At 37.7% G+C, this 13,861-nt stretch overlaps 1 protein-coding gene across 1 annotated transcript in view; it reads left to right on the forward strand.

Moving 5' to 3' along the window:
* The window catches only part of MYO3A (myosin IIIA), a gene marked incomplete at both ends in the record, with an annotated part of 170,181 nt that overhangs the window by 22,289 nt on the left and 134,031 nt on the right, over positions 1 to 13,861 (forward strand). Inside the window, 2 exons of the mRNA XM_082839748.1 lie at positions 7,217 to 7,293; positions 11,079 to 11,224. Of these exons, the coding sequence (XP_082695874.1) occupies positions 7,217 to 7,293; positions 11,079 to 11,224 (223 nt within the window). The remainder of the gene's footprint in view (positions 1 to 7,216; positions 7,294 to 11,078; positions 11,225 to 13,861) is intronic.

Consider the following 13,861-nt stretch of genomic DNA (forward strand, 5'->3'; position numbering starts at 1 on the left):
TTGTGACCGGTTACAAACATGATGCTTTCCCTGCATGGAAACCTCCCCTCACCCCTGCACCCAGCTAACTTCTGTCTGCCTGGCTGAGAACTTCCCCAACACCCTATCCTTTCTTTTTTAAAAAATTTGTATTTTATATTGGGGTACAGTTGATTAACAATGTTGTGTTAGTTTCAGGTGTACAGCAAAGTGATTCAGTTATACATATACATACATCTATTCTTTTTCAGATTCTTTTCCCATTTAGGTTATTACAGAATATTGAGCAGAGTTCCTTATACTATACAGTAGGTCATCGTTGATTATTTATTTTAAATATAGTAGTGTGTGCATGTCAGTCCCAAACTCCCTAACTATCCTCCCCCTACCCTTCCCCCTGGTAACCATAAGTTTGTTCTCTAAGTCTGTGAGTCTGTTTCTGTTTTGTAAACAAGTTCATTTGTATCATGTTTTTTAGATTCCGCATATAAACGATATCATATGATATTTGTCTTTCTCTGTCTGACTTACTTCACTTAGTATGATCATCTCTAGGTCCATCCATGTTGCTGCAAATGACATTATTTCATTCTTTTTAATGGCTGAGTTATATTCCATTGTATATATGCACTCTGTCTTTTCTTTAGCCAAACAGTTATCACACTTGGTTGTAATCATGTGTTTAATCTGACTACCTTCGCTGCTAAGCTGTGAGCTTTGTGATGGCTCGGTCTCTGTCTGGCCTGTCACTCTGTGCCTGGAACCAAGCATGGCACTGGCACATCGGAAGTGCTCAATAAATACTCTCGAATATGTGAGTGAACGGGAGGCAGGATTTTCCATGTAATTGTGTGACCTTGAGAAGGTCACTTAAAATCTCCAGGGACATCAAGTATGAAAAACAGTCTCTACCTCATACAGTTGATCACTGTGGAGAGTAAATGGGATGATACAGGTGAGCTACGTAGTATAATTATTGACACTTTATAATTTTAAAAATCTGAGCTATTATCATGAAGTAATACTGTCACCTCGCCCCAGCTCAGTGTTGTATAAATAGTAGGTACTTGATAAATAGTAAATAAATACTTCATTTAAATATTGATAGTTGCTAAATATTGAAAATCTGAGTTCCCCAAATAGGTGCTGCTTTCTGTTTAAAAAAATAATAGCCCTTTGCTAGAGTCAACTGGATATTAACTTTAAATATCAAGCTATTTAATTACAGTAAAAGTAAGATTCGGTTTGCTAATGCTAGTTATGAGTAGAGCCTTTAAGAAAACCTTTTGTTTTCTTGTTAAGTGGGCTAGGCTGTTACAGAAAACCACCAGCCACCTCAGAGAATAAAAAGACAAGTGAGCTTGCAGATATTATAAATGAAATACATTAGCAGTCACTGGTGTATGATCAATCAATAAATAACACAGCCTCCCAGGAGATAAACCCCTTTAGGCAAGTCAACTAACGTCTGAAAAAGCAGTCCTCACTTGGAATAGAAAATGAAAGAGAGACTAAATTTAAAGGGCAGTACTCCGTTCTCATTTCTACAGATTTCTCTCTGGGGATCTTCATTTCTAATAGAATAGTTAACATTTCAATACCAAAGTACAGAATGTACTTCTTGTGACTTATTTAGACATCGTTCTTATGACAGATTATTTTATGGCTTTCAGTCTCTTATTACCCACATGCTCAATTTTAGACCAAATCCCCAATGAATAATGTAGGTCAAAGAGAAGTTGTGACTTATTTATTAATAACCCACTTTTGTAGCATCCAGTGAGGCAGGCACACCTGAACTTAAAAACTATGAAGTTCCCTTCATTCCTTCCTTTCTTCCGGAATAATTCAGAACAAAAGGCATTTGGTGGGCCCGAGAAAGCATGGGAGTCGGGGTGCAGCTCAGCAAATGGTTTGGACCTGAAAGGGGTGAGGAAGGTGTCCACGCTGGGAGGGGAGGGGCAGTGGTGGCTCAGCTTGGGGCGTTGAGTCCCCGAGGAGGGGACAAAGAGAGCATTTGTCTAGGGGGATGGTGGTGACCCCAGTCAGGTTGTCAGAGCCTGAGCTGGATAAGTGCGTCTGCATAGGGGTCAAAATGGAGGCAAGGGGTTGGTTACATAAAGGGGGCTTGATACCATCTGGAAATATCCTGAGGACAATGGGAGCCAGGTTTCTTACTGTTAGAGATGAGAATTACAAATGTGGAAGGGAGAAAACTGAACCCCATGATGTTGGAGTGGAATTGGAGGTGTCAGTGTGAACTCATGGTTTTCAATATGTAGAGAGGCATATGAAAAGAAATGTAATGTGATACGTGTGTGTGTGTGTGTGTGTGTGTGTGTGTGTGTGTGTGTGTGTGTACAGGTTGTCTGGCTATGTCCACTAAGAGAACTTGCAAGCTTGATACCCCAAGAGCAAGCACATCAAACACCTAGCTCTCAGTTTTTAAATATAATTCTCCACTAATAGTAAGCAGGCATTCTTGGAGAAAAGCTGATTTTTAAGGCTGTACAAGATAAGCCTGGAACTTAATGTGCCAAAAAGTGAGGAACTGCCCAAAGAATGATGGAGACAATGTCAAAAGGACACAGAAGCCAAATTGAAGTGATTCTCACTGACCAAATCTGGGACAGTTTGAGCATCAAAATAATGATAATAATGATGGTAACAATGATGTCCATTGAATAAAGTAGAAATCCATTAATTCATACTTTCGTACTTACACACACAAATAGATGAATGGGAAAAAAGCTAAAGCTTTTCTTTATAGAAGAATGCCAACTAATGAATATAGAAGGAATAATGAAAGTTTAAAAATTATCTTTTGGCAACCATCATAGTAATAATTAATTCATCCAAAAACTTCAATGGATGCTGAACTAGTGGGTTAAGTTTTGATTAAAAATAGGATATTTAGATAGTCTCAAAAAGCTCTGCATAACATACTTAATTACAAAAGAGAAGGAGAAACTTTATAGGCGAGAAGCCTGGCAGACACAGACTTAAGTAAGCAAAGTGAATACAACTACTGATGTGACAAATGGAAATCACATACCACCTGATAGGATACAAGGAGAAGACTTCCCTTCCATGATATTCCTGCCAAAAATATAATCTTGAGGGAATATCTGACAAATCCAAGTCCGGGAACATTCTACAAAATAACTAGCCTGAAACTAAAAAAAACATCAAGGTCATGAAGTTCAAGGAAATATTAAGGAACTCGTCCAGATTGAAGGAGACCAAAGAGACATGACAACTAAACACACCACGTGATCTTGGATTGGATCCTTTCATTGTTAAGTGTATTTGGGACAATTGATGACTCTTTTTTTAACAAATATTTCTTTATTTTTAAAATTTTATTTTATTTTATTTAAAAAACTTATTTTATTTGTTTATTTTAGGCTCTGTTGGGTCTTCGTTGCTGCACACGGGCTTTCTGTAGCTGTGGCGAGCGGGGTCTACTCTTTGTTGCAGTGCGCAGGTTTCTCATTGTGGTGGCTTCTCTTGTTGCAGAGCACGGGCTTCAGGCGCGCGTGCTTCAGTAGTTGCGGCACGCGGGCTCAGTAGTTGTGGCTCACAGGCTCCAGAGCGCAGGCTCAGTAGTTGCGGCGCACGTGCTTAGTTGCTCTGCGGCATGTGGGATCTTCCTGGACCAGAGCTCGAACCCGTGTCCCCTGTATTGGCAGGCAGATTCTTAACCACTGCACCACCAGGGAAGCCCGTCCTGTTGCCTTTTAAAGTAATTTAAGTCAGTCATTCTTGAGAGAATTTTGCATTTTTCTACCTTCTTAGCTAATTTTCTTGTGGGAATTTATGTTAAGTAAAAATGCCATTTGTCCTCAGGAAACTCATTTTTCTCTCCAGCTAAAGTTTACTAACCTGAAAATGAGCACGTTAGATGTTACAACCATTAAGTTGCCTTCTAGTTCTGAAGTAGTTGGTTGTGTTGGGAAAATGATCTTCAGAGTTAACGGTCATCGCAGAAGCATTCAACAAACATTCGGTCAAGACCTTCCTCTGTTACTCTTTCATGGGTGTGTGTCCTGTTTTTAATGTGATAATTATCCAATATTCTCAGACTCAAGGGTTCCTTATTCTACCTACTTGCATTTTTCCTTTTTCACTTATTTTGAGACTTTTTGTTTTTCCTTCTTCACATTCTGGGCTGAATTTTTCTTGTTTCCATTCAGTTTACAGGAGCCAGGTGTAAAACAGTCTTTCTGCAGGATCCCAAAGGACTCTAAATATATGAGACTCCATTAGCATTGTAATTCATTGTCCCAGATATCATTGATGTGCAGAAATATCCATAACTTATTATGAAATATTCATAATAGTTATTATTTTAGTATCATCCTTTAAAATTATCTTTATACATTTCATAATGTGTATATTACTATACTAGGAAATATGTAGAAAATAGTCTGTGTCTATATCGAGTATGCTTGCTCAGAAGTTTCTTATTGTTTGGAATGTGTGATCAAGAAGTTTGGAGGCCAAACTTTTGCTTTAGAAAATTCTTAATTCGTATTAATATAAAACCTAATAACTCTTAGACTTTGTAAAATCATTATTATTGACCATTACCCTTGTTAGTTTGCTCCTTTATATGTAAAATCATTAGGTTCTTGTATCAATCAGAGTTCCTTGATGGTAAGCAACAGAAACTTAACTCTGACCAACTTAGGCAATGCTATGGAAAATGGCACTGAATGGCCTACAAAGCCAAGGGAGAAGCTGGGCAATCCAGCCTCCTAGGAAGGGGCTCTGGCATCCCTGGACCTCCAGAGCAGCATCACCTGGGCTAATCCTTAGATCCTCAACACTGGATGACTCACCCTAGTCACTGTAGTCTAGTCACCCTAGTGTCTCCAGCTCAAGAGTCACATTTCCAAGAAGTCTGAATGGTCTCTCTTGGGTCCTGTGCCACACCCTAAGACACTCTTCTTATCCTCCTTCCCAATATATTTCCTGTGGAGTATGGAGGGATGGTCCTTTCCTGACATCCATATCTATAATTTCAGATGCCAGTGCATGACTGCTTGCTGAAAAATGCCAATTCTAGCGATATCATATTTTCTTTATCTTCAGAAAGAAGAAAAATGTATCAAATGATTAGTCTAAAGTGTCACTTTCTTACCAAAAACTTTCGATATTTTATACTCAGTTGTGGTTTTTTCTACCCCCTTTACATTTTGCTTAAATGATGTTTGAATTCTTAAACTACCTTTATGAAATTGAAACAAAAATGTTCACCGAGGGTCAAATATAATTTTCAATTTTTTCATAAATAATTATAAGCCCTTAGAATAAATTTTAGTAGATTCATAATCACTTTTAAGTTAAATTTGTTTTAAAATCTATTTACTTTTCCTACTTATATAAATAAATTACTGTACTCTGATACTATAGAAATCAAGCTTAATCATTCCTCCCTTTAATTCATAGGAAAAGACAAGATAAAATGTTTAGATTTATACTTAATTTTTCTGAAAGGTAAAATACCTGGTGTAGAGATAGAGGTAGAGGATGCATTGGGGAGAAATGTGCATTAAATGTTTATTCCCTTTCTTCAGGTCATGTGTTAGAAAATATTCAAGGGAGAACCTTCAATCACAGATCAGATAATTTCCTTTGAATTTCAAAAGTGATTTCATGAGGATATTTTTTTCTGTCAAATCATAAGCTTTTTTAAAGGCAAAATGTGAAGGCCGTAGATGAAGATTCCACTTAGGACAAGATTAATACATTAGTGGAGGAGCTCCTTGAGGGACGAAATTAATATGGAACCAAAACATACTGCCTAGCCCTCTGCTCAAGTATGTTTCCACCAGTGAAATGCCCTTTTGGCTGAATATGGCCTTTGAATTTCATGACAAAGTATCATCTTGGAGGAATCATCTTGAGGGAATCAAATATATCCAATTTTAAACCTCAATTAGTGCCTTTGTTCTACTTGGCCGATAAGATAAACAGCTAGAGCCTAAAACAAATGTGACGCCGGGAGGTACTCTTCAAAACAGGGACATCAGGGAGTTCAAGTCCACGGCTTGGGGATACCCCATCAAGTCCAGAGCAGGTCAAGGGAAGCAGCACCGTGCAGCCAGAGGAGCAGAGTATGAAATGGGAGGAGGGAGACTGTGCTCTGGATTGTCCTGAGTCCCTTATGATTGTATCTGACCAGGTGGAATTAATGAGATGGCATGATTGAAATATTTGGTTATGCCTTTTCATTGTAATCCTTCTGTGTATAATTCTCTAAAGGAAAAGAACTGATTCTGTTGATGGTGTTGGTTTACATAGATGTAGTTAATTTGAAATTTCCGGTCAGGTGTGATTTGTCCCAAGTTGACTGATGGAAAATAATTTTATTCACATTCACAAGTCACCTACTACGTGCATACCACGATATAAAACATTCTCAAATTCACCAGAATTTAGTAGTGCAGAGAGGGAGGTGGGAGTGGAGAGAGCCTACCATTCAAATCATAACTACGTGCCAAAATATGCAATACAGGCAAGTAGTTTAAAATCTAGAAGGTCGGGCTTCCCTGGTGGCGCAGTGGTTGAGAGTCCACCTGCCCATGCAGGGGACGCGGGTTCGTGCCCCGGTCCGGGAAGATCCCACATGCCGCGGAGCGCCTGGGCCCGTGAGCCATGGCCGCTGAGCCTGCTCGTCCGGAGCCTGTGCTCTGCAACGGGAGAGGCCACAGCAGTGAGAGGCCCGCGTACCACAAAACAAACAAACAAACAAAAAAATCTAGAAGGTCAAAAGATACAGAGGTTAGTATGAGGAGGAGCAGATTAAGTCAGCAAGGGGGCGCTAGAACTTGGAATGGGGCTTTAAGCCTGGGTACGTCTGGATACGAGAAGTAGAAAATAGGAGGACCATTGTGTATCTTGGCTATGTAGACACCCTGACTTAGGATACTTTAAGGTGAAGTTCAAGTCCAATGGCTTGAACTTCAATCTGTTTTATATATAGTAGTTGGTATCTGCTAATCCCAATCCCATTTTACAGATCTTTAAATTAACTAAGTGTGGGGTAAAGTTTGTGTTTGATCAGAGCTCACAATATGTGGAATCAAAAGAACTAGGGTTTGAGTCCTGATTCTATCCAAACTGTAAGGGAACAGAATTTTAGTATTAGTTTGTAAGCAAATTTATTGCAGTTGGAATCTCCTTACCTGAGTAATGAATGCAAGAAGTAAGTCTCGTCTCTTCCTTCCAGGCGTGTCTGCACAGCTCACCAGCACCTGGCACCGTCGGAATACATCCGTAGGAACGCCCTTTTGGATGGCTCCTGAGGTCGGTTAGAGTTTTGAGGGATGCAAATGTAACATTTGATCCTTTCTGAGTTTCCTTTCTATGCATACTCTAGCTCCATATGTGTTTTTGGAATATACTAGAAGAAAATGTCAGTTGTGTTGTTTTTATGTGACATATTTTCATGTGTGAGGAGGGACATGGGAGATAATAAATGGGCTGTGAGCAAATATGTGAATAAATGAGGGATTGAATGAATGAGTCACAAGAGGTAAAGAGAAACTACAGTTGAACAACACAGGTTTGAACTGCGGGTTTGCTTATACGCAAATTTTTTTTCAATAAAGTACCTGTATTTTCATTTTACAGACTGTTTTCTTTTTCTATTGAAGTATAGTTGATTTACAGTGTTGTGTTAGTTTCTGCTGTACAGCAAAGTGATTTAGTTATACATGTATATGTTCTTTTTCCTATTCTTTTTCATTTTAGGTTATTACAAGATATTGACTATAGTGCCCTGTGCTATACAGTAGGACCTTGTTGTTTATCTGTTTTTATATAGTAGTTGGTATCTGCTAATCTCAATCCCATTTTACAGATCTTTAAATTAACTAAGTGTGGGGAAAAGTTTGTGTTTGATCAGAGCTCACAATATGTGGAATCAAATGAACTAGGGTTTGAGTCCTGATTCTATCCAAACTGTGTCAGCTTCCTGACCTTGGGTGAGTCATTTATCAGTTCCTCTGTTTTTGAGACAGAGATAACAGTACATGGATTTTCGACTGCTCGGGGTGGGGGTGGGGGGTTGGAACCCCTAACCCTGTATTGCTCAAGGGTCAGCTGTACTTGCAGCCTTAATTTTTCATTAAATATACTTTTAATTGCTTAGCATGCATCTCTCTTAATGATGTTTAGATTTTGTTTTTAACTTGGATAGAAATATAAAAACGCCTGTCTTTGTTTAAGATCAGAGTCAGGCCTATTAGCCTGTGTTTATAGTAGCTTCCCATGTTGAGTCACTCTGCTTAGGGCCACATTGCACTTCAGGAGATTCTTTTCACCATCATCTTTGGGAAGTTGTAGAGAAACTGCTAAAATAGTGGAGGAAAAATGTTTTCTTGAGTCACATCTTTTCTCCACAGTCACTGTTAATGCCTTTAATCCTTTTAATTATGTTCATCAGTAGAGAACATATGTTTGAAAGCTTTCTGTGCAACCTTTGGGAAAAGCTCTGCTATTTACCTACAACTCTAGCGAGTGAAGGGAGGAGAAGTAATTCAAATACTACATTAATATTGCAAAATCGTAGAATTAAATTTGCTTAAGGATTAAATCGTGGTGTACTGTTCCTACTTTAATACTAATTCAATTACTACTTGCAAAAAAAAAGTTAAAATGTAAGCGTAATGTAAAACATGGAGAAAGGATAAGTTAGCTTAAGAAACTTTAAAAAATTCCAATGGATTCAAAAATTTTTTGAACAGGGAGAACATCTTAGAATAAAAGTAGAAAGTATAGTTATATAAGCAAAAACAAAATTGAATAAGAGTATCTCAAATAAAAAGGCTAAAAAAAATTGAGTAAGAGAATCTCAAGTGAGAGTTTCTTCAGTTTGTTCTGATATATCACTGTTGTTTTAAAAGCTTATGAAAAATTTTCAAAGTGAAAAATTAATAAAATTTAGCTATAATACCAAGCTTTGCATCTTACCCACATATATGATTAATTACTATAAAAATACTATAATATATAAAACTAAATGTTTAATATTAAATAATTAATCATCTAGCTTTATATTTTTCATATTTTAATTTATAGCAACAAAGCCAGTATTATATTTTAAGTATGCCATTTATTAAAAATAATTTTGATTAGTAGATCTTGGAACCAGTATATGAAGAAAAGGAAATATTTTGATCTATCTAAAATTGAATTACCAGAATAATAAATAATTTAATAATTAAAATTTATACTTCTTACTATGCAATTACTAGACAGGCATTTTACTGATGTCATTATTTATTATTAATAAGCCTACTGTAGCACAAATAGGGTTTGAAAGTTGTTTCCTGCTCGGCAAACCAATGGATATTATCTAAAAGAGAAAGGTTCACTGTGGTCTTTTCAAACTGTCATATAAATATATGTTCAAGATTTTGTGCATATTATATGCATCTCCCTGTAATAAGCATTTTCCAACTTTTGAATGATTGGCAATATTTCAATAAATTTCCACTTACCTAGAATTGTTGAAGAATGTCAAATTGCTATGAATTAGAAAACAGTAAGGTAAACAAAATTGTTCAAATTGATTAGCAGTTGAAAAGTGAAATTCTTGATTTGACATTTTTTCAGTTAAATTCTAGATCAAAGGCCTAGCATTTGTTGGTTACGTAAAGCCATCCTTCCCAAACTAGAGTATGTGTGTTTCACAGTGAAGGAGACAGGAGAGACAGTAGCTGTGCTGGGTGACCATGTAACTTACTGTCCAAGCCAGGACACTTTGGAGAGTGAAAGGGGATGGTATTTATAATGACTCTAGGGAAGCGAGCATAAACCTAGAACATCATGGGCAAATTGGGGCATAAATTCATCCTCTGTGCCAACACAGGGTTTTTTTTTAATGTGTTAAGCTTGATGTTAAGTAGAGTCAGAAAGATGAACTATGTTCCAGACAGGACCTTAGATTCCTTTCATTTTGCATATCATTTCATATTACTGTAGTTAAATGATAAAACTCTAACCTGCCATCATCCCCAAATCATTTTTTGTCTTGTGAGTTGGCATTCACAAAATGTAAAACTTTTTAAAATATAAAAAATAGTTTTAAAAATTTAAAGTTGAATTTTCTTTTTGTTATCACTGATGTTACAATTATTATTTGCAGCCTGTCTGTATTTATACTTACACATTTAGAAATAAATTGTGAAGTAACCGTGTAATAATTCTTCTGTGTTAACACTATTTCATGATACTGCAAAAAAGATTCCCCCCTTTTTATTCTTGTCTCTTAGTGACATCCTTTGATTAGTGGCATTTTTAAAAAGCTGGTTGTAGCTTTACTATTTAGTGTGCTCCCAGATAACTGCTGATAAAGCCTTACCAATGTTTATTTTTATCCAGTTTATTTTCCTCTTACTAATGGCATAAGCCTTTTTGCATTTCTCCACACTTGTCTCATTCCTGCCTTCTAGTTGTCAGAAAAGTTTGAGGCCATTTGACTAGACTGCTCTCAAGCTTATTGTTGCGGGCCTCTCCCGTTGCGGAGCACAGGCTCCGGACACGCAGGCTCAGCGGCTATGGCTCACTGGCCCAGCCGCTCCGTGGCATGTGGGATCTTCCCGGACCGGGGCACGAACCTGCGTCCCCTGCATTGGCAGGTGGACTCTCAACCACTGCGCCACCAGGGAAGCCCCCTTCCTTCGCTTTTTATTTGTTAAAGATGTATTCTTTATCTTTGCTGAGATGAATGACTCTGTTCACTCATCAAATGTTTATCAAGTGACTATCATTGCACAGGTGTTAGCTGTGTATTTGATTACATCCCTTCCCATGGGGGACACTGTTTCAGTCCCCTTTCTGTTTTGCATTTTCAAAAAGTTTTTTTCATAGGTTTCTCCTCATACTTGCAATCCTGCTAAGATATTCTCTGTTCTCAGAAGAAAACTACTGCTACTAATTATAATTTGAGCTTTTACTCCCCTGTGTTACTGCCTTTGCTCGGAGCTCTCAAACCTCATCAGTTTGAACACTTACACATTGTTCTAAGCATTTTGCTACGTGCTTGTTAAAGTCACAAACTTCATTTTTCTTTCATTTTCTACTAGGTGATTGCATGTGAACAGCAGTTGGATACAACTTACGATGCCAGATGTGACACGTGGTCCCTGGGGATCACGGCCATCGAGCTTGGGGATGGAGATCCTCCACTGGCCGACCTCCATCCCATGAGAGCACTCTTCAAAATACCAAGGTCAGGGGGCTCTCACACTGGGTCTGTCTGTCTTCCTCTAACCCCTGAGTGCTCGTCAAGCTCCTCGTGGAAATACCCAGATATATTTCAGCAGGTTGGGAGCAGAGTGGCCTGGAATATCATGCTGCTTCTTCCGAGACACTCTTTTTGTTCCATAGTTTCATTTCCCTGGTCTAAGTCAAAGAGCTTTCTCTTGGTACTAAGTGTGTCTTTTTTTCTTTGGCAAGGATTTGCGCTCAGAAAACAGCAGTTCCTGCCACGGTTGATCCATTCCCAGATTCATCAGTGAGGCTCCCTGGTCCACAGTCAGTGGAACAGTGATGTGCTTCATTTCACTCTATCAATCTAGTAATTTTTTTACTACTTGCTAATACTTCCCTTTGTTTAGAACTTTAAGATAATAGTATTAAGAAAGTTAGAAATAAAATTTATTGATAAAATAATGATTTCAAATTTGTTAGTGTTTTGAATATATTAATATGAGACACTAAACTTAGAAGAATAATCTCTTTGGAGCCAGGAAGATGCTTTTCTATGGAGACCCCTCCCCTTCAATGTGTGTATTGGCAGACTTTCCCCTGCTGATCTTATCACTAATTAAACACTGTTTTATATATACTTTGGGTAGTTCCTAGATATTTCAGAAAACTGATTTGAAAAAAACTGCCTTTTTTTATTATGAATGTGTCGTCTTTTGAAGACTTTCTTAAGGATTTTGCTTGGTACCTTAATTTTAATGAAATGCACACAGAGAGGGCCTGTGGTGACAGGGGTCCAGGGCAGAGAAGGTAGTGTATGTTACAGTTTGTTACCACATTCTCCATTAAATAAATTGTGTGGTCCTAATGCCTATAGAACACTGAATAATATGTACAAAGCCCTGGTGGGGCGTGGTTCTGGTCCTAAAGAAATAATGCCAATATGACCTATTCATTTCCAAATAGATCTGTTTGGAATATTTCGCATGTAGTTAAATTAGTATAGGACCAAAGCATTTGAATTTGTTTTTAACTTTACCTTGGAATTTTCTGTCCTGTCTATATGTTCTGAATTATAATACCTTAGAGATAGGTCATCCTTTACATAACAATTTCAATGTATCTCTCAGGTCTTACTGTTTGTAAAATATATTGCTTACTTGGTAAGTGGGGAAGCAAGATTACAAAAAAGAGCAGAGGGACTTCCCTGGCGGCCCAGTGGTTAAGACTCACTCTGTGCTTCCACTGCAGGGGTCGCAGGTTCGATCCTTGGTTGGGGAACTAGGAAACCGCACGCGGCGCTGTGCAGCCAAAAAAAAAAAAGGCAGAAAACCTGCTCTGTACCAAGTCAGACGTTTCATTAAATTTGAGGAAAACAAATAGAAAAAATCTGTATATCCTAATTCCTACTGTCATTCAGTATGTAAGATGAAGCACTATTCTTCCTGAGCCATTTAAATTATGGTCTAAATGACCATAGTTAGCCTAGTGTCACTGCTCTTGGTGATGGTACCACATGGAGGAAGGATGCTACTGTTGATACATATTGTACCTATGGGCAAGGTGCTTCTGGAAGCTGCACCATCTTAGTTATGTCTTATTACGTCTACCATCAGTATTTCTCTGAAATGGAATTCTAAGAATACTGACTGTAGAAATGAGAAAAAAAGGGGGATCTGAAAAGCTACCTGGTTCTGAATGTCCTAAAATCATCAAAACCTTGTTATACTCCAAGAAACCGATAAATCTCTTAGAAAGGAATATTTCAGGAGAACAAGAAGCAAAGCAAGATTGTTGCAGAAAAGCATTACTTCTTTTAATGTGCAAATCAGCAATCTTCAGATAGTCCTAGGATTGTAAAATGAGCTTTAGGCGTGATCTAGGGTAGATGAGTAGCTGTACTTTTCTTTAATGAGCCTGTACGGACTGTACATTAATTTTGTTATAAGCTATTTAAGGACTAATGCAGAGCTGAAGACAAAGTGTTTCCATCCCACTAATGAAAACAAGGAGCTGTTGGAATTAACATAACGCAGCACTTCAGCGAATTCAACTGTCGTGGCTGATCAGTGTTGCTTGATTACAGTTAGATCAGCCTCATTTTCAAATGATGTTCCTTTGTATTCATGAATATACCAAAAAAGAAAAGATCCGTTCAGCTTAAAATGAAAGGAATTAATAACAGAATCTTCTAAGTGGCATTCAGAGCTTTACTGCTAATCATATTTTCCGGTTCCTTACTTGTGTAACCTTGTCTCTGGCCCTCTACCCAGTAACAACAGAACAAGTCGTAAAGGCATTCTACTATAAAGGCCCCTCTATGCTGCAGTTTCCTCCATATTTCGAACACGTCTCCTTTCAGGTCACCTCTGTGTATCCTGAATATTCCTCAGAGATTTCTGCTGGATTCAAAAGAAAAAATCTTCTCCCGAGTAGTCATTGTTTCTATTCGGCTAAGTATTTATGTTTTCCTCTAGGGCTCTCAGTTCAAAGCAAGAAGCTTCGTTCAAAGAAGAAAAATTATTAGCTAGAAAAAAATGTGTCATATATTAAGTGCTTTCAGAGAAACAAGGAAACTGTCATTCCATATAGAGAATGATTAAAAACTAATTATCTGTCTTTAAATTGGAAAATGATGGTAATATTTCATTATACCTGG

Source organism: Leucopleurus acutus (assembly GCF_964270905.1).
Source record: "Leucopleurus acutus genome assembly, chromosome: 1".
Taxonomy (NCBI): Eukaryota; Metazoa; Chordata; class Mammalia; order Artiodactyla; family Delphinidae; genus Leucopleurus; species Leucopleurus acutus.